This window comes from Antedon bifida, chromosome 11, assembly GCF_963402885.1.
Source record: "Antedon bifida chromosome 11, ecAntBifi1.1, whole genome shotgun sequence".
Classification (NCBI taxonomy): Eukaryota; Metazoa; Echinodermata; class Crinoidea; order Comatulida; family Antedonidae; genus Antedon; species Antedon bifida.
The window spans coordinates 7443591-7462401 of NC_136236.1; the positions used below are offsets into that span (position 1 = coordinate 7443591).

The following is an 18811-nucleotide window of genomic DNA, read 5'->3' on the forward strand; positions in this document are numbered from 1 at the left end:
TATACCAATTAAAAATAATCTGCATTGAATAAACAATTACAACTTAATATTTTGAGATCAAATGTTTGGTGAGTTGGGCTTTAAAGTCTGAAATTGTAGCACCTTGTTTAATTTCATTGGGAAGTTGCTCCCATAATCTAGGGAAAATAACAAACGATGAATTTAAAAATGTATTGGTCTTTGCCTTCCAATGTATTAACCGCCCTTCACACCTCTCACAAACTCATTAAAGGATGATGGACAGAGGCCATGCATTATTTTAAAACCTAATGTGAGTCTATACACTTACAATATATTTTCAATACTTAAAATATTTAGGGTCTTTAACCTATATAAATATGAAGTGTCCCAATTTCCTTCTTTTCTGTACATAATTATTCTAGTGGCCTTTCTCTGAACCCTTTCAAGTCTATACATATGAGATATTTCAGTAGGTGCCCACATACAACAACAGTAAGTCACAACAGGTAGTATTAGTGCTTTGTAAAGATTTAGCATTGCCATCCAAGACATTGCTTTACTACATCTTGAAACAAAACCAAGAAGTTTGCTTGCCTTACTAACCAATATAGTTTTCCATTATCATCAAATATTCACAAAAGAGAAGAAAATAACATTTTTTTTTGTTTTAAAAAGCCAATAGATGCACTGATAAAGTTTTAAAATAATATATACAGTACTGTAGTATATACTGTAGTATAAAACTGACTCAAAATAACCAAGCCATGATTCAACATTTCGACTTTTATTTGATCATCATCAGGAATATAATAACATAAATAAATTAAACATACCTTATAATATCACTGTAGTGTATTCAGTATACATTAAAAGGCTAATCCTTATTTCATTCGGTAAAATTATTTGCCTTGTGAAAACACAGTATTCAGGATGAGAACCCAATGAGAATTACATTTTCTTACAGATAAATGAATGATGTACCACACCATTTTATTAAACACGCGCATTTACTATTCCAGATAGGAATAAAATAAATTTACTGGCTGTGTTCATACATTATTAAAAACGATTTACGAAAAACATTTTTGTTACATAAAAAAATAATTATTTTTTCAGTTTGATATTTTATAATATTGAAAAACCACTTGTACTGTATTTATGTTATGTAAAGACAAGACATCAGATTATGTATTACAATATACACCAAATAGTTCACATTATGAGGTACGTTTTCAGTTGTTATCCTACCTTTTGTGTTCGTAAAGTACACCATTGTATTGGTGGTAGGTACAAAATAAAGCATGCATACAAATAAAAGGATAGGTGTTTACTTGTCTTCTTCCCTCCAAATGTTAACAAAGAAAGAATGAATAAGCCTTTGTTGTACATTCAATAAATTGCGCGCAATCAACAACCAATGAAAACCGTCGACAGGCGAACCTAACTGGAAAACCTCATTTGCATACCACAGTCAATAAATACACTGGGCGATATTGAAATCTTCACTTGATTACTTTACTCGTGTCGTAGTTACTAAAATCATGCCACCAAAAACTTCAGGAAAAGCTGCCAAGAAAGCCGGTAAGGCTAAAGCTGTAAGAGCTACTGACAAGAAGAGAAAACGTAAGCGAAAGGAAAGCTACAGCATCTACATCTACAAGGTGTTGAAGCAAGTTCACCCAGACACTGGTATCTCCAGCAGAGCCATGGGAATCATGAACAGTTTCGTCAACGACATCTTCGAACGTATTGCAGGAGAAGCATCTCGTCTTGCTCACTACAACAAGAAATCTACCATCACTAGCAGGGAAGTCCAGACTGCTGTCCGTCTATTGCTTCCTGGTGAATTGGCTAAGCATGCCGTCTCTGAGGGTACCAAGGCTGTCACCAAATACACCAGCTCCAAGTAAACATCATTTTGCTGAATCTCAAACCAAACGGCTCTTTTCAGAGCCACCACATGTCCCAAAAGAGATTTTATTAGCTTGTATTTCATTTTCGTGATTTATTTTTTCGTAATTATATTATTGTTGGATTTGCAAAATATACCAGCCTAAAGATTAGAAATACAATACAACAGTACTACTGTCATATCTATATATACACAGTATATAATATATATATTTTTTCAAATTAAAAAATGATTGACTTAAAATAGAATTTTGTTATATCTACAATATTTTGAAATACAATCCTATTCGGAATTATTAATATCTATTCTTTTTATATATACAGTTTTTTTCACCAATAAGGCATACCTAATATTAAAGATGTATTGTCCCTTTGACTAATTCCAAAAAAATAAAAAATAACAAATTTCGAAAAAAGGTGGGTCATTTTGAAGTATCATAATAGTTATTAACTATCACCAAAAATTTGTCGGAAAAAAAAATCATTTAACTGAAATACAGACGTTTTTTTGTTAAAAAAATTACTTTGACTTCCAGTCAAAGTTTTCGATCAAAACATATCCCATAATGAAACGCGCTTGTTTGGCTACTCTGTATGCATAATCATAAAACTTCCTCACGATCTGTGTGAAAACACCTTCTCAATCGTGATGAGTTGTAAACAATCCTAATTAGCATCATGCATAATGCGTATCGTGGTTTGAAATCTTTGTTTACTTTCGTTCGCGACGATTTTCCAGACGAAATGTAATCAAACTAATTTACCTGTTAATTACGTAAACTTGTTGCTTTTGGCTCGAATTTTTGACTTAAAGTGAATAACTTTAATATTACTTTGATATGGCTAATTTAAATTTAGAATATTTTGACCTTCATTTTTTTTGTGTTTCAAGGGACATACATCTTTAACTGCCATTTCTTTTTCTATGATTTGTTGCCATTTGTCTTTCCATGATTTGTCTATAATAATAATATAATAAAAAGTTTGATTTGAAGTTTGCCTATTTTCTAACTTGCTGTTGCTGCTGTTTTGTCATTTTTTAAGAATAGATTTAATCCACAAAATCTATTTTGAATCCTTTATTTTTGTGTATAGTTTCTTTAACGAATATAGTTTTCTGTTTCCATCTAATGTGTCATTCCTAAATGTCAGACCTCCGAAAAGTATGGTATTAAATGGCAGATCATGTGTTAAATCGGAAATGTACTAAATAGTAGAACTTATTTAATGAGTCTGGATTTGAGTAGGTGTACCAACTCCATGATCTTTAAGTGTCTTTATAAAAACTTATCTAAAATACTGTATCGGTGAACCTGGTGAAAAGTTACACTTACAATATAATCGATCAACATAGTTTTTATAAATTGTTTGATAAATTAATTGCAACGATAAAGATGAGGAAATCTGTGAGAATGAGAAAAGGACGATGCGATGTCCTAACCATTAAACTACTTTGATTATCTTATTCAACGTATTTAAAAAAAAAAATCTATAAACCTAAATCTTAATACTGTATTCAGAACAGATTTTTGGTTGTAAGAACCCGACTTACTAAATAATGTTGACTAACATTATAACATATATTAAATCCAAAGATCTGGAGAAAAAAATCTCAATAAAAATAAAGTATTAAATAAGAAAAAAACAACTAGAAAGAAGTTCCAAGCTTTGGAAATGTATTTGGTGCCCAAGTTGTACCCAATTAAATAGAAATATCCCGAATATAATATTTAGTCAAAAAGTGGATGAGATAAGTACAGTTGTGTTCAATTCACTGATATTATTGACTCAAAACTAAACAGAAAAATTGAAATATATTTTTTAATTTCTATTCGGTGTTTAAGTATATAATAATGACTTTGTTATATTAACATTTTTTATTAAAAAATATTTATAATTTGTTGCCAATTTCATTATTTTGTGAAATAAATATGTTTTTCAAAACACAAACTTACATGTTGACTGTATATATGTTTGTAACCAAGCCGAATATTCGATTAAAAACTCGGATATATAAAAAGAATGTATTGTAATTTATTTTTACTTTAACAAGAACAAAAAAATATGAATATTAATGGATTATTTTAGCAACAATTAGGCCAATAACAAACACAATTTTTGTAAAAATCATTTTAAACATTACAACACAAAAAGGCGGTCGGAGAAACAACACGGTTGCTTTAGTATAGGTCCGCACCATCAATATAAAGCTACCTTTCAATTTTAAGCTTTTATCATAATATTTTAATCTGCTATTTGGTTCGTGCTCAAGTGTGTTACTTATCTAAGATGGCTGACAAAACTAAAACTAAGAAGGCTGCAGCTAAGAAGCCTGCTGCTCACCCAACTTACATCGACATGATTTCGGCAGCAATCGGTGCTTTGAAGGAAAGAAACGGTTCATCTCGTCAGGCTATTGCTAAGTACATTCTAGCCAACTACAAAGTCGATCCTGCCAACATGAAAACCCATCTCCGTATGGCGTTGAAGCGCGGAGTCGAGAGCAACAAACTAGTCCAACCTAAGGGTACTGGAGCCAGTGGTTCATTCAAGCTAAATCAGGCTGCAGCAAAAGCTGATGCGGCTGAAAAGGCAAAGAAGGAAAAAGCTAAGAAGAAGGCAGCTGCAGATAAGGAGAAAAAAGCAACAAAGACCAAAAAACCAGCTGCAAAGAAGGCAAAGAAACCAGCTGCAAAGAAGGCTACCAAGTCACCTAAAAAGGCAAAGAAATCGGAGAAAAAGAAGCCATCTTCTAAGCCTAAGAAGGCAAAATCTCCTGCAAAGAAGCCGAAGACCAAGAAGCCAAAAGCTAAAAAGGCTTCAAAATCACCAAAGAAGGCAGCTGCAAAGAAGTAAAAAAATATTTACGACCAAAATCCAAACCAAACGGCTCTTTTCAGAGCCACCAAATATCCTAATGAGATTTGATTGCTTTCACGTATAGCCTTTACTGAATTATTAAAATGATAAATTAAATGATATACACCACCCTTTTTTATTAATCATTTACGAAACAATACAATTATAGTGCAATATTTTTTAATAATTTCCCTTTTTTTAAATTGCAAAAAAACAGTCATACTCGTGAACATAATATTACAGTTATGTATATAAAAGATGATTCCTGATAATATAGCATACTAATTAAAATATTGCTTATCAAAGAAAGTATACTTCTATGGTTGAAAGAGGTGGATAATATATATAATATCTTGAGATGCTTTGATTGAGTGCATGCCACTAAATAAATACAACTGGTGTTGATGATCAATTAATCGATTTGCCCTCCTACGTTGTTTTTAGGTTCGATTGGTTAGCTATTCCTTTCACCTTATACAGACGGGTATAATTTGATTGTAAATTACTGTATACATAAACGGTATATTTAACGAAAAGTTAAATCTACTGAACTGATTGAACTGGAGGGTCAACTAATATTTGTATCTATGATGACAATATAAAACAAACGAAAGTGAGGCAACACATGTATGATTTTTTCAATATTATTTCGAACTTTCTTTGTTCATCTTCCGGAATGCATGAAAAAGAAAAAACAACTTTTATTTAACACAAAAATACAAAATCAATTGCTTTTATTGTTTACCATATAACATTTGACAGAAAGAAAGAAAGCAAGCAAAAAAGCGCAATTTTTGTATTTCCCACCAAAATTAAACACAACGGCTATTGTAGTATATTTGCTTCCCAGTACAAAGGTCAGCTACAGCTGAATACAGCAGTCGGAATTTACGTCCGCATTGGCTTTATAAAAATGTAAATTTTCGGAAATTAGCACATTTCGAATTTGTCTTCGAAGAAATTAACTAAGTATCTACAACATGTCTGGACGTGGTAAAGGAGGAAAAGGACTTGGAAAAGGAGGCGCTAAGCGTCATCGTAAGGTGTTGCGTGATAACATCCAAGGTATCACCAAACCGGCTATCCGTCGTCTTGCTCGCCGTGGTGGTGTCAAGAGAATCTCTGGCCTCATCTACGAAGAAACACGTGGTGTACTCAAGGTATTCCTTGAGAATGTCATTCGTGATGCTGTAACTTACACTGAGCATGCCAAGAGAAAGACCGTCACCGCCATGGATGTCGTCTACGCCTTGAAGAGACAAGGCCGAACCCTGTACGGATTCGGTGGATAAGCAGTTTAATCAGTTTCAAACCAAACGGCTCTTTTCAGAGCCACCACATGTACAAAAGAGATTTGTTTTGCTAAATGTCTATTTATTTATAATATCAAAAATCCGAATCAACATTGATTCAAAACGTGAATCTACATCATGTTCACATTAGCCATTACAATTGTTAAATGTATAACGAAACAAATGTCACAGATTAAAGGGGTTTGTTGAAAGCGAAGACCATACGAAATCCACCATAACATAGTGCATATATAATGCTATCAAATACACAAGGAATAACTTGGTTTTTTCTCACAGATTTAAAATTAATTGAATTTCAGTACATCACCGGGCGGTTTAGAATTGATGTTCTGTGTTTATATATACGTTACATATATATATTTATTTAAAAAGATATACAACAGTATAACAAATCCGAATCAACATTGCTGCACAACGTAAATCTACATTATTCTCCCTCAAGAGGGCGATCAAAGTACTGTATATTAATCTCAACTCAACAGTTCTTTTTTCAGAAATATATTGCATGGTGGTGGGCCGCAAACTATATCAACATTTGATTTCACCATGCAAGCAATACAATTACATCACGATGCTCATGTTCACATACATAATATTGTTACTGTATAACAAACAATTTGAACTCTTTTACAATGTTATATTTAATATAAGACATTTTAAAGAAGCAATGCATGGTGTTTGCCAAATGTTCATAAAAGAAGACATGCTTGTACTATTGTTTCAGTGGGGTATAGTTAATATTTATTACCCAGGTTAATCATTATTTATGTGATCATAAAATCGATAAGGTACTTTGTAATAGTATTATGTACTTTGGTAGGATCAGGTTGAATTTTGGATATTTAACTGGTCTTAAATATTACATTTTAATTTTATAAATGTTAATTTACTTTACATTGTTTTTCAAATTTACAGATTAAAATTTTACGATGAATTCGAATTTAACCGTTGTTAAATTTGTAATGTATTTATTTATTTTCTATTGTAATCCTTTTCTGTTATAAAATGCAATTCAGCTGAAAAATGTTACTTTTTTCCTGCTGCTAAATATTATGAATGTATTTGTATGTATTGTATACAGTACTGTATAACAAATAACCGTTGTGATGATATTTTGAAATTTGCGCTAAAATAATAAAGAACGCCTACCCAATAGAACAATCACAATAGAAGTGATTACCGCCTACAGCGCGGACGACCGTGATTGGTCACAACAGTACAAGATTTCCATAGGCGAACCAAAGGCGGCTATAAAACACCGGGTACTGTTTGAATCTTCATTATTTTCGAATATACCGAAATACAATTAGCAAGTAACAAATATGTCTGGACGTAGCAAAGGAGGAAAAGCTAAAGGAAAGGCCAAGAGCCGATCAAGCCGTGCTGGATTCAGTTTCTAGTACCTAGCTAAATATAGTAGTAGTAGGCCTAGCCTAGTACCTAGCTAAATAGTTAGTAGGCCTAGTACCTAGCCCCAATACCAACAACTTACTTGTGTCGTGCCACAAAATTAATATGTTCTACAAGTACAATTTCTGATTTTTAGTGCGCCCTCTATCAATATAAACGTAAAAAAAAATTTTTAACATAGGGTGTTGGCGCGGAAAAATAGTAGACAGCACGTGTAGTTAAAAATAAACGCCAACATTTTCTGGTTTCGCATTGGCTGCTGTTACCGTTTCTTTTTTTGAACGAACCTAAAAATATGGATTGGCACAACAATTGAAGATGTCCCCAAATGGAAAATGAAGATTAATAAAATAAAAAATAATTTAAATAGGCCTAATGGCATATTTAAAAAAAAACGAACCCTTTTTCAATATTTTTTTCACGGATGGGAAGAGGGGCGGGGGACACACTCCCATATCTTCAGTTAGTTACTTTAGGCAGCCTAGGTTACTATTTTCAAAGTGGCCCAAACGACACAAACGAACTTTTCCCTTAATTCAATCAATCGAAAATGGTTGTTCAAAACAAACCACAGCTCGTCACTAGGCCTATCCACTAATTATCGATGATGCAGATCACAATTTTTGCCAGAGTTTTTAGAAAAACGGATTTGATTTTCGACGTAAAAAATCGAACTTTTATTTAGAAATTCTGCATTTATCATATATAACTACAGATACTATTAATACACTAGACTAAAAAATACAGTAAAATGTAGGCGGCCTAATTTTTAAAAATATGTTTTAAAATGGCCCGTGGATGTTGTACGAGGCCTGGAGGGGCCACTATACTACTGAATTTAAACTTAAAATGTACTCCTAAACTTCTAATATACCCATAAATCATGTATCCTTCAAAATATTGGTTTTGATTATTGGTTTAAAAAAATACGTCATCCATACGTTGTGCGTTCTCTAAGCTTGGTTCAATTCCCATGATGCAAAGGTTTTTTGATATAATGCACTGTGTTGCCTTATCGCAAGAAGAGACAGTCTCGTCCTTGGGCGCTGCGGAACCATGGAACGGCACGCAAGAAGCGCGTTGACCAATGAAGAGCGGGAGTTCGGATAATTCATCGCTTGTAATTGGTCACAAATCATACGTTGCTCTTGTTTTTTGCATGGGAACCGGCCAATCTTCAGCAATCATCGATGTGAAGTTGTAGAACACCATTAATATGTAAATTTAGGAGTTCATCGAACTCCTGGTTAAACGCATGATATACTCTAGTTAAATTCACATCTTCAAAGTAATGATAGGCCGCCGGACGATTGTGTATGTCAGTTGTGAATGGCCAAAATCCATACAGATGAACCTCGTCACAAAATAAGAGCGAAGACGATGTTATGTAAAAACCTAAAAAAAAGAAAAACAATGAACATTTCAATATAATATATTTTAAAAAAAGCATAACCATAATGGAGATATCTACCGACAAAAAAAATGGCTGCCTGTGTCAACAGAGTTTCAGAAAGGAAATCTATTCAGATTTTCAAAATAATAAATGGGTTATCTCCTGAGTACTTAAAAAACAGATTGCATGTTCAAAACCAAATTCATAATTATAAAACTAGATTTTCTACGACAAGAATGTCTATCTATAAACCAAAATGATGTATACATAGTATGGAATAAGTTGCCCAATTATGTAAGCCTACAATATGCTTAATCTCTTAATTCTTTCAAATTTCTCTTAAAGAAGCAATATAAATCAGTACAAAGGAATATGGAGAGTCGATTGTTTATGTACGATGCTTTATTTATGTATGTTCTTAGAGATGATGATGACATTAAGCGTCAATACAGATCTTTATGTATATACACTAGCACGTAAATTCAGCTAATGCTTGATATTCAAATCTTATTGCATTTCCCTTCTTTGTGTGTTACAACAATGCTCTTCGATTATTGTTAGGATTGCCTATAGACACCGCAGTGCTAGTGACATATTTTTCATATGCTTTTCATTGTTACAGATAATGTCAGCTAGCAAAAATGAAATGAGAGAATGTATTGTGGTATCTTCCTTTGAATCATCCAGGCTCCATAACAAAATGATGGAGATCCTGAGAAGATCTGAATACCGGTGTTTTTTGTGTCTGCCCTTTTTATTTAAACTTATTTATGCAATTGATTTTGTAACTATGGACGTCCGTTTCCGAAATAAAATTAAAATGAATGAATGAATGATTATCTTGATTTATAGTAATAATATTAGTATCAATTCTTGTAATCGTTGTATTTGTTATGTTTTTTTTCTACAATTCTTTTAATTATACTAGGCCTATAGACGTTTCATTTAGGGACCACAGTATAGTGGAAATAAGTTGCTTATACTTTTCTGTTTTATCCTTGATTGATCCTTTACAAAATGAAAGAAAAATATGTTTTTACAACCGGATCATTGAGGTATAAAACGCACAATGTATACATGTTTTTGTATGAATGTACCAATTATTAGGTTTGTATGCATGACATAATACTTTGAATTCACTACGACCTTCTTGTGTGTGTATGTACTTTTGGCGGCAGAAAGTGTTGGATTATTATTGGGACACCGCTTACTTCCAGATGATTTATACCAAGACACAACAAATGGCTCCATTTGTTTATTAAAACAATAATATATATTTTTTACTCGCGTCTATTAAATAGCAATTTAGAACATGTAAGAAACACCCTAATTGATAACATACAAAGCAATGACTTTTCTATTTGTAATATTTAATAGTACATACCGCCATAACCTTTTAAAAATGTGTAAATTTGTGGATTGTGTCAATCGTGGTATCTGTGATAGCGTTAAGTCTGCCCTTTTTCACAATGATTTAGACACTTTATTTAACTTGTTAAAACCATTTTTAATCATTTTGATGTGTTTTATTGTAGGCTACAGTTTTTATATGTTTCTCCTAAGAGAGGTGAATAAATTTGAATATTGTAAATCATTTTTATTTCAAGATATGGCATAGGATGGAAAAACATTTTCACCCGTACACTTAATATGAATTGATTTCTTTGTCCGCAATGTGTATACCGTTGTGATTGTGAATCGTTACGATACCTTTTTTGTATGAAGAGTATTTAATATGTAAACTTGTTGTACGGGTCGAATGACCTCTTGTTACAGGGTTCCTATGTTTTAAAGGAGAGTAACCAATAAATGTTAGACCATTATTATTAGTAGTATTATTATTACAAAAAGAAAAACAACGTACACAAATGAAAATCAGTTACAACATGGAGCTATAAAATTATTTAGCTCCATGGTTACAAGAATCAAAGCTCGTTTCTAAGGAAGACTGAAATTAGTTTCACTAATAATCGGAATTTGTCGTCTTTGGTTTGCCATACTAACCTGTTGATAAACTGTTCCGCAAGCCTTTATTCAACCAATACTTTCCTATCTCTTGGAAATGGTTCGGATTTCCATGTACAAACTTCACAGATTTCAATTTACGATTTAGTAAATCGTTTACTTTAATGGCTAAGTTGTAGGTCGCTCTAGAAAAAAAACTTGGAAACCAAATGTAATTCGTGTATTCCCTCATTTTATCTACAAACTTAGATTGCTGATTTCCGGTTCGTATACTACCAAATCTACAAAAGAAATAATGCATTTTATAGCGAATCCCCGACATAAAGTTTGATAGTGTAGACAGAACTTTAAGCATAACAATTTAAAAATCTATAGACAATCCTCAAAAATTAATTCATGTTTCATTTTGTTTGTCTTTATAGTAGGCCTACTTTTTGAAACTCACCTTCTTGTAATAATCGAAGGGTTAAGCGTGGTTATATTACTTTTAACACCTGCGTCTTCTTTAAATCGGCCAATTGGTGGTGCGTTGCATCTAAAGAGAGATAAGGTGATAGGTTAAACAAGGTAATCTAACAACAGGATGTTGAGCTTCATTAGATCAAAGGTTTTATGTGTGGTTGCTACACAACGTTCCAAGCCCCTAAACAGAAACCGAGGAATGATGTACTTCGTACAGTTGTCGCAGGCAATCCTAAGATCAAATGAATGTTACAAGTTCATATTCTGTTGTTGGATTGCCTTAATTTTAATAAAGAAAAATAGCCTACTATTCAAATATTACTGTAATGAATCTACATTAAATTTTATATTAATAAAGACATTTTCTTTTAATATTTCCTGTACTGTAAACATTCGTTTCATCCAGGATGGACGCAATGCAAAGATGAACTCGCAACCTCTTGACCAATTAGAAGCGATTAATTGCTTTTCTGGAATTGCTTGCTACTTTGTGTGTCCTAGTATAGCGGGATGATTACGACCAAGGCAACAAACAACAGGATGCTGAGCTCCGGGGATCAAAGGGTTTATGTGTAGCTGCGACACGCCCACTGAGACCCGCGGAGAATATGTACAGTACAGTACATACATTACAGTACTGTTGATATTTGTCGCAGACAGACATAAGATCAAAGGACTGTTACGAGTTCCTATTTGGCAAGGTGAGCTCAGTGTCCTGTTGTTAGATTGCCTTGTTACGATTATCCTTTCCAGTCTTACCTTATGACGAAGTCAGCTTTATCTATTTCATTGCCACATTTACTACCGTTCAATATTCCTCCATTACCCACAATGGAACACCTTTTGTATACAGTTTGTTCGGGAGAATACTGTGTAAAGATACAGTTTAATTATATTCTTCATCAAACTGGTGACCACTACAATGTTTGTCTAAAACAATCTTACTGGATATAATAATATATATATATATATATATAATATATAAATAAAATAACAGCAGAAAACTTGGTTACTTCATTGTTTTAATCACTACAAATTTGTTTCGTACGACCAGCATGTAGCTGGCCGCACTCTTCATGTGAAATGTAAAATATAAGTGACACAGTTATCTCATAGTGCTTAATAGAAGTGAGTCATCAGGAAGTCGTATACAATAGCCTATTGTTTTAGATTTAGATAAACTATTTGGATCTGCAATTTAGTGAGAATTTTTTGCGGCCAGCTCTATGCTGGTCGTACAAAACACATTTGTAGTGAAACAATGAAGTAACCAAGTTTTCTGCTGTTATTTTATTTATTTATTGATGCTCTACCTTGGTATTGAGCACTCTATCCTAACGGTCTGATAATTTCAACCTGAGTATAAATCAAAGAGCTGCATAGGCAGGATATAGAAAAAAATCAAGATCAAATAAGTTAAAACTGCCTCAATATAGATTTATTTTTACGACATGTTTCGGGCATAGCCCATCATCAGGTGAAGAGAATTGTAACAAAGGATAACATATATAAGTCACAAAATTACATAATAAAACAAATCAGCCAATCAAAGATGTTAACAAACGTTAAGTCGCCCCAACCGAGACTCGAACTCAGACCGCCTGCTTGATATGCAGATGTCCTAACCATTAGACCACTGTATATTCAGTATATCACCGGGCGGTTTAGAATTAATGTTCTTTGCCTCTTGTGTTTATATATATATATATATATAAACAAATCAGGCAAAGAACATTAATTCTAAACCGCCCGGTAATATACTGAAATTTAATTAATTAATTTGAAACGATAAAGATGAGGAAATCTGTGAGAATGAGAAAAAGTCGCCCCGACCGAGACTCGAACCGCCTGCTTGATATGCAGATGTCCTAACCATTAGACCACTGGGGCTTTCATGGTATTGTTCGAACTCGATTGGATAGCGACTCTTTAACATTCTCGGCGTGGTACGGCGGAACAGCACTAGTCCTCAGTTGTACGCACGCGCACCAGAGATCAAATTGATACGCCCTCATCTTATATATATATATATATAAATCCAAAGGCAAATTACTGAAAAAATGACAATGCTGTGGGTATCAGTGGCTGGATCTCAATGGAGATACAAATAAAAAAAGCGAAAAGCTAAATCAAAACGATAAAGTAAACAGCCAGAAAAGTTAGCAGAGCTTTCGGGCAACACTAGCCCTTCATCAGTGCAAGTGAGGGAATTTGGATAGTCATAGCATATGAGTTGGCAAGTGCTGCCTGGGTGGACAGGAATAAAAGAAATATAACAATAGAAACAGCGTGTTGAATAGTGGGTGGAGACTGAATAAGAGTAGAAAACAAAGAAGGTAGCTTGGTAGAGATATAAACAATTTTGGACTGGAACTAAAAAAAGCTAAAATGGTGGTTAATATTGAAACTTAAATTTTGGTAGTCAATGGAATAATTTTACCGATCTGGGAGTATGTTCCTAATGTTAAGTCCAAAAGGTTTTGTGGTTTTAAGTAGTAATTCCCAGTGGTTTTCTTTGTCTTTGCGAGTTTTGTCGCTCCATTTGACGTCGTGGTCTATTGCAATAACTCTGAAATTTGCAATCGAGTGACCAGCTGAATTAAAATGTTCGGCTACAGGTTGATCAAGCTTTAATGTTTTGATAGCTGATCTGTGTTGTGTCATTCTCATACGGAGAGTGTTTTTTGTTTCTCCGACGTACTGTTTGCCACAAATATTACAGTATATGAGATAAATGACGTTTTTGGTTAGACAATTAATTGATTGTCTTATCCGAAAAATGCGGCCAGTTTGATTACTCTGAAATTTTTCAGTAGAATCAATCAATCAACAGTTATATATATATATATCTACCCACAGAGAGAAAATCTTTTGTTCTTTTTTTTCGCCTTAAGGACAGTATTTTTTCGCCTTAACGAACGACTTCTTTTGTTCTCGAACCTAACCTTTTGTCTATGTTTCACCCTAAGTCATACAGTTATATATATATATATATAATATATTACATATACCGTTGTTAGAGCACATTTTATCCATGGTTAGAGTAATCACTTTATTTTAATCTATCGCCATACGGACAGAGGTTCAATATATAGTATAGTAGTGTCGTATTAGGCCTACATGGAATTGTATTGGATCATCAGTAATAGACAGGCAGCCCAGAGACATTTGGTTAGATGAGCTAGGTACCAATATCTGACTATTTAAGTGTGTTGGGTTCACTTGAAGTCAATGAAAATGGGAGTCTGCCGGGTACCCCCTGCTGCGTCTAGACCGGGGGGACCCCGAAAGGTGCTAAAAAATCGGCACCGGTTAGATGAGAGAGATACCACCTAATTTTACCACCATGGGATGCCCATTGGCATCCTTATACCAGTATCACAAATGACAGACTTTTTGTCTGCTGCAATAGGCCCGCCAGACCCCCCGAGGGAGGGCCTAAAATGGGGCTAGCATAGTGAGTGAGGTACCACTCAAAATAAATGCCAAATGAACAAGTTGTGTTCATACAATACTAAATGGATAACAACAGACTAATTGTCTGCTGCACCGCAAAATCCAAAATGCTCACTGTATCCTGAATGTGGACCCTAATATGTATGGTAATCAACACAGATGATATTTACACATGAGTTGTGACTAAAAGAAACATATTAACTAACTTTTTGTTAATTAATTATTAATTATTGTGGACTTGATCTTGTTAATGAATATAGTTAAGTTACAGAGGTACACATTGGATCAAAAGTGATGAGTGCATTTCTTACATAAATACTAGTAAATGTGTCTTAGCAGGAATGCATTCGTAAGTCATCATGAATAAATACATTCATTGTTTAACTGTTAGGCTATAATGTATATTAATTAAATAAAACCATACTGTTGTCTTGCCATTTCAAAAACAAATTATGTTTAAAAACAATTTTTTAGAAAAACTGTTTACAATTGTGTTACTGTATATATGCAGAACAGAATGTTTGGAGACAGAGAGATTCGCTCATTATTATAATGTATCGTCTTTGTTCATCATTCTGTATATAAAGTATTTGTATGATAACCAAGAATAAATAGAGATACAATTAAGTTATATTGATAATAACAAACAATTTGTTTGTATGTTCCTGGCAAAAGTATTATTTTTAGTAATGTTTAACCAATGTACTAGCTATAACATTAAGAACTATAGACCTATTGTTAAAGAAAGCTTATCATTTTTCTAAATCAAAATGTATATATTAGGCCTATTCATAGTAAGATTTAGTTTATATGTTTGGATAAAATGGTGAATACAATATTGTATATTATGTATCTGTTTCTGGGCAGCCCATCTCATCGTTTTCTTTTTAGGATTTTGGCGTCTTAATTTGTTCATATTGTTGTTATCTTATTTATTGACAAAGATTAACTTTATTCGTCAACATTTTTTTTTCAACTGTGAAAAGAAAAATAAACTTGAATTGAATAAATGCTAATTGTCAAGAGAGAAACACTGAAATGGAATCAGAGTTAATGTATATTGTCGTACTTAACTTGTTCAGTACAGTGTATTGCAATATACTTTACAATGAACCACTCGAATGATAATATAAATAATGTGAAAAGATAATGAAGTATAATGCAGAGGATGTTCTCATTCATCAGCGGAAAATTGACACCTATCCATGGGTAACAAGTGTTCCTGTTATTGTAGAATAATTGTTTTGCATACATTTTTCTAACACCAATGGTTTAAACGTTTTAAAATTCACAACTCGTATTGTCTGTGTTTTAATCGGTGTTTTAAATGACACGTTATATAAAAGTCCCATACATGCTTCATCAGACCTATTACTATGTTATTGATGCATTACTTGTTGTCAATCCGTTTTCATCAGACAATTTACAGAAGCTACCCCATAATGTTGCACCTAGAACAATTGGTGTTTAATTTTTGTACACTACTTTTCAATAATATCGATACTGGGCCATATGGTTTGATTGATGTTATTTACAATTCAAACGTTTCGGTGGCATAACTAATTGTGGGTCTGAAGAGGCGAATTACCCTATTTTATATATATCCAACCCAATAAGTTTCAAGTGGAACTTATATTCTTCATCAGATTTATTATTTATATTGTTAATTTAGTGCCTATTTTAAAAATGTAATATTGGATTATTATTTATTTATTATATATTGACTATAATAATAAACATTTGAATTATAAGTTTTGTTATAAAATAATAAACGCAATAAAAGATGTTAGTAAACAGAGGACCTAACTCATTTTGCTGCATTAATACCATTATCGTAGTATAGTAAATGCACAAGAAAAAAAGAAAAGAACCGAAAAAGTTCTTCAGCAATACGCGTTTGATCTTGTAATGCTATACAATTGGCAGTTATTATTGGTGGAGATTTTAACTTACCAGCAAATGATGTCCAACAGGAAATTACCAAAGCACCAGCGCAATACCGTCATGTAATTAATAAACCAGATAATACTTATGGAAGAAGTAATATTTATTACTTTTATGTTGTGTGGCCCATTATAATGAAAGTATATAGAGCTTTAGCACAACCATCAGAAGAGGATATCGCTAGATACCGAGAACGTAATCCTCGCGCTGAAGCAAACGAACCGCATTAAAGAAAAATATACTGAATCACCAGCAAAACCAGTATCGCAAATTTTAAACAACACCTAAATAACCCCAGTAAAACAAGAGACAATAATAAAAAAAGTTTTTTTATGATCACATTTAAGTGAATGGTTACGAGCTAATTCCGTAATTAAAAGTATAAGCATAGCACAGCACTTATAAAGCCTGTTAACAACACGAATATTAAAGTAAAGCGTCAGCTTGCGTTTCACATTTTCATCTTCCAAATTCTAGTTCCTTGAGTTTGATAGTTTTAATAGTTTCTAACTTTTGCCAAACAAAACATTGCGCAACCAATAACTACAGGACAGTAGACCTCCTACACGTACTGCGTGCGTATAGTATAGGAATAGTACATGATGAATGAAAATGAAAATCGCAGCTATTCGCTCTCTTGTAGTAAAGCTTATAATGCGATTTTTTTTCTCCTCGAAACATTTGATTCACCCTAGTGAAAACACGCTTAATGGACAGTGGCGTAATGCTGCAGAGGCCGGAGGCCCCTGGTTTAGGAACCCAAAGTCGCCCTCCAACGCTGGAGGCCTCAGGCGTTTTAGCCTTTTTCGACATATATTAATTCCTATTTTTTCCTCTGGGCACTGTTCAGGGGCCTCCATAAGCCCCGGGGTCCCTGGGTTTAGCCAGTGAGATCTCATAGCCGTTACGCCACTGTTAAAGAACCATGGAACGACTCTTATCTGGACGGGGGATGAAAATCATTGTAAAACGACGAAAATTCATTTTGCTAGAATAAATTGGAAACATACATCGGTCAACAAGTTGTAGAACTTCTTATTTGTAGTGACGATCCCACTGATTCTGGATTTAAATTTTTTAGATTTCTTAACACTTCTCCGAGTAAGACTCATTTCTGTATGGACAATTTCTTTTAAGTCGGATCTAAAAAAAAAAATATGTGACCTTTTTTAAGGGTAATTTTCGACAAATATTGTTGTCAATGTCTAACTAGTTTATCTTATAATTTATAATTCTGTTATTAAACAATCTCGTAATAATGGTCAAGGTGGTTACTGGGCGAGAGAAGTCTTTGATCAATGACAAGGTGCGTTAAAAACCGTCCTCATGGCTTATATAGTTTAATCCATCATGAATGAATTTTTAAACCGACTTCTTTCTTTTTTTCGTACGTACCTCATTTTCTCTAAATTCGATACATTTTGTTTCCATGGATTCCTGAATATAGATGACATGTCTCGATTACTTTCATTGCTCGTGGACATTAACCTAATATACTCGAGTTTGACGTACTTTCGAATAGTTGTTGCTTTTGACGGTGAACTTTCCAAGTTGGTATACTTAACCAATAGGTCTACGTTAACTGACTCTTGACGCAATTGCGAATACAACCCAATATTCCGCACAGTTTCATTGTAGGAATGAAATATCAACCTAAATATTATTATAAACGATTGGTTAAAAAAAGGTTTCAAATTTTAAACTTTAACCCTAAAATCAAGTACGCAAGAGAACCGCAAATATTGACCAATCACGACGGGAAGGAACATATTTTGATATTTTTCCCTTTGTGTCTTTAAATCGCCACCAAACAGCACTCAATCCACAACACATTGCAACATAAAGCGTTTTGAAAACGTACTTTTTTCAGTAAATCCACTATTACATTTAGAAAATGTCTATCCTTACCGTAAATACATCAAAAATGATATGACCGAAATTCCAAGCGTGATCGAAAAAAACCTGATAAAGATCTTCATGGTTATAAACCAACATTTGACTGGAAAATATAATTATTAGGCACAATTTTCATTTCGTTATGTAATCGGACCTAAGTATTCAACAGTGGGCCTACGGAATAATAAAAACAACACTGCTTCTTTTCCTTTTTTGCATTACAGGAATACGGCATAATCTA

The 18811-nt window shown here is 33.3% G+C and overlaps 4 protein-coding genes across 4 annotated transcripts; 3 read left to right on the forward strand and 1 right to left on the reverse strand.

The window, feature by feature from the left end:
- The first annotated feature begins 1390 nt into the window (after positions 1–1390).
- On the forward strand, positions 1391–2007 carry LOC144856290 (histone H2B, gonadal-like). Its single transcript, XM_078714245.1, has one exon. The coding sequence runs from the start codon at positions 1503–1505 to the stop codon at positions 1869–1871; it is 369 nt and encodes a 122-aa protein (XP_078570371.1). The 5' UTR covers positions 1391–1502; the 3' UTR covers positions 1872–2007.
- Positions 2008–4159: 2152 nt separating this feature from the next.
- LOC144856479 (late histone H1-like) lies at positions 4160–4728 on the forward strand. The gene has a single exon (XM_078714493.1). The coding sequence runs from the start codon at positions 4162–4164 to the stop codon at positions 4726–4728; it is 567 nt and encodes a 188-aa protein (XP_078570619.1). The 5' UTR covers positions 4160–4161.
- Positions 4729–5702: 974 nt separating this feature from the next.
- Positions 5703–6171, forward strand: LOC144856486 (histone H4). Its single transcript, XM_078714501.1, has one exon. The coding sequence runs from the start codon at positions 5712–5714 to the stop codon at positions 6021–6023; it is 312 nt and encodes a 103-aa protein (XP_078570627.1). The 5' UTR covers positions 5703–5711; the 3' UTR covers positions 6024–6171.
- A 1968-nt stretch (positions 6172–8139) lies between these two features.
- LOC144856469 (alpha-N-acetylneuraminide alpha-2,8-sialyltransferase-like) lies at positions 8140–18202 on the reverse strand. Its single transcript, XM_078714484.1, has 6 exons — positions 18070–18202; positions 17685–17817; positions 12034–12143; positions 11258–11347; positions 10852–11093; positions 8140–8849 (listed from the first exon to the last, which is right to left on the reverse strand). The coding sequence occupies exons 1-6, from the start codon at positions 18156–18158 to the stop codon at positions 8632–8634; spliced, it is 882 nt and encodes a 293-aa protein (XP_078570610.1). The 5' UTR covers positions 18159–18202; the 3' UTR covers positions 8140–8631.
- Between the last annotated feature and the right edge of the window lie 609 nt (positions 18203–18811).

What these genes read in the sequence shown, in the direction of transcription:
- LOC144856290 (XM_078714245.1), top strand. Translation starts at nt 1,503, where the DNA reads ATGCCACCAAAAACTTCAGGAAAAGCTGCCAAGAAAGCCGGTAAGGCT.
- LOC144856469 (XM_078714484.1), bottom strand. Translation starts at nt 18,158, where the DNA reads ATGTCCACGAGCAATGAAAGTAATCGAGACATGTCATCTATATTCAGG. An exon ending in TCGAATTTAGAGAAAATGAG is followed by an intron (nt 17,818 to 18,069) that starts GTACGTACGAAA and finishes TTTTTTTTTTAG; the next exon opens with ATCCGACTTAAAAGAAATTG. An exon ending in GCGGAACAGTTTATCAACAG is followed by an intron (nt 8,850 to 10,851) that starts GTTAGTATGGCA and finishes TCTTTTTTTTAG; the next exon opens with GTTTTTACATAACATCGTCT.
- LOC144856479 (XM_078714493.1), top strand. Translation starts at nt 4,162, where the DNA reads ATGGCTGACAAAACTAAAACTAAGAAGGCTGCAGCTAAGAAGCCTGCT.
- LOC144856486 (XM_078714501.1), top strand. Translation starts at nt 5,712, where the DNA reads ATGTCTGGACGTGGTAAAGGAGGAAAAGGACTTGGAAAAGGAGGCGCT.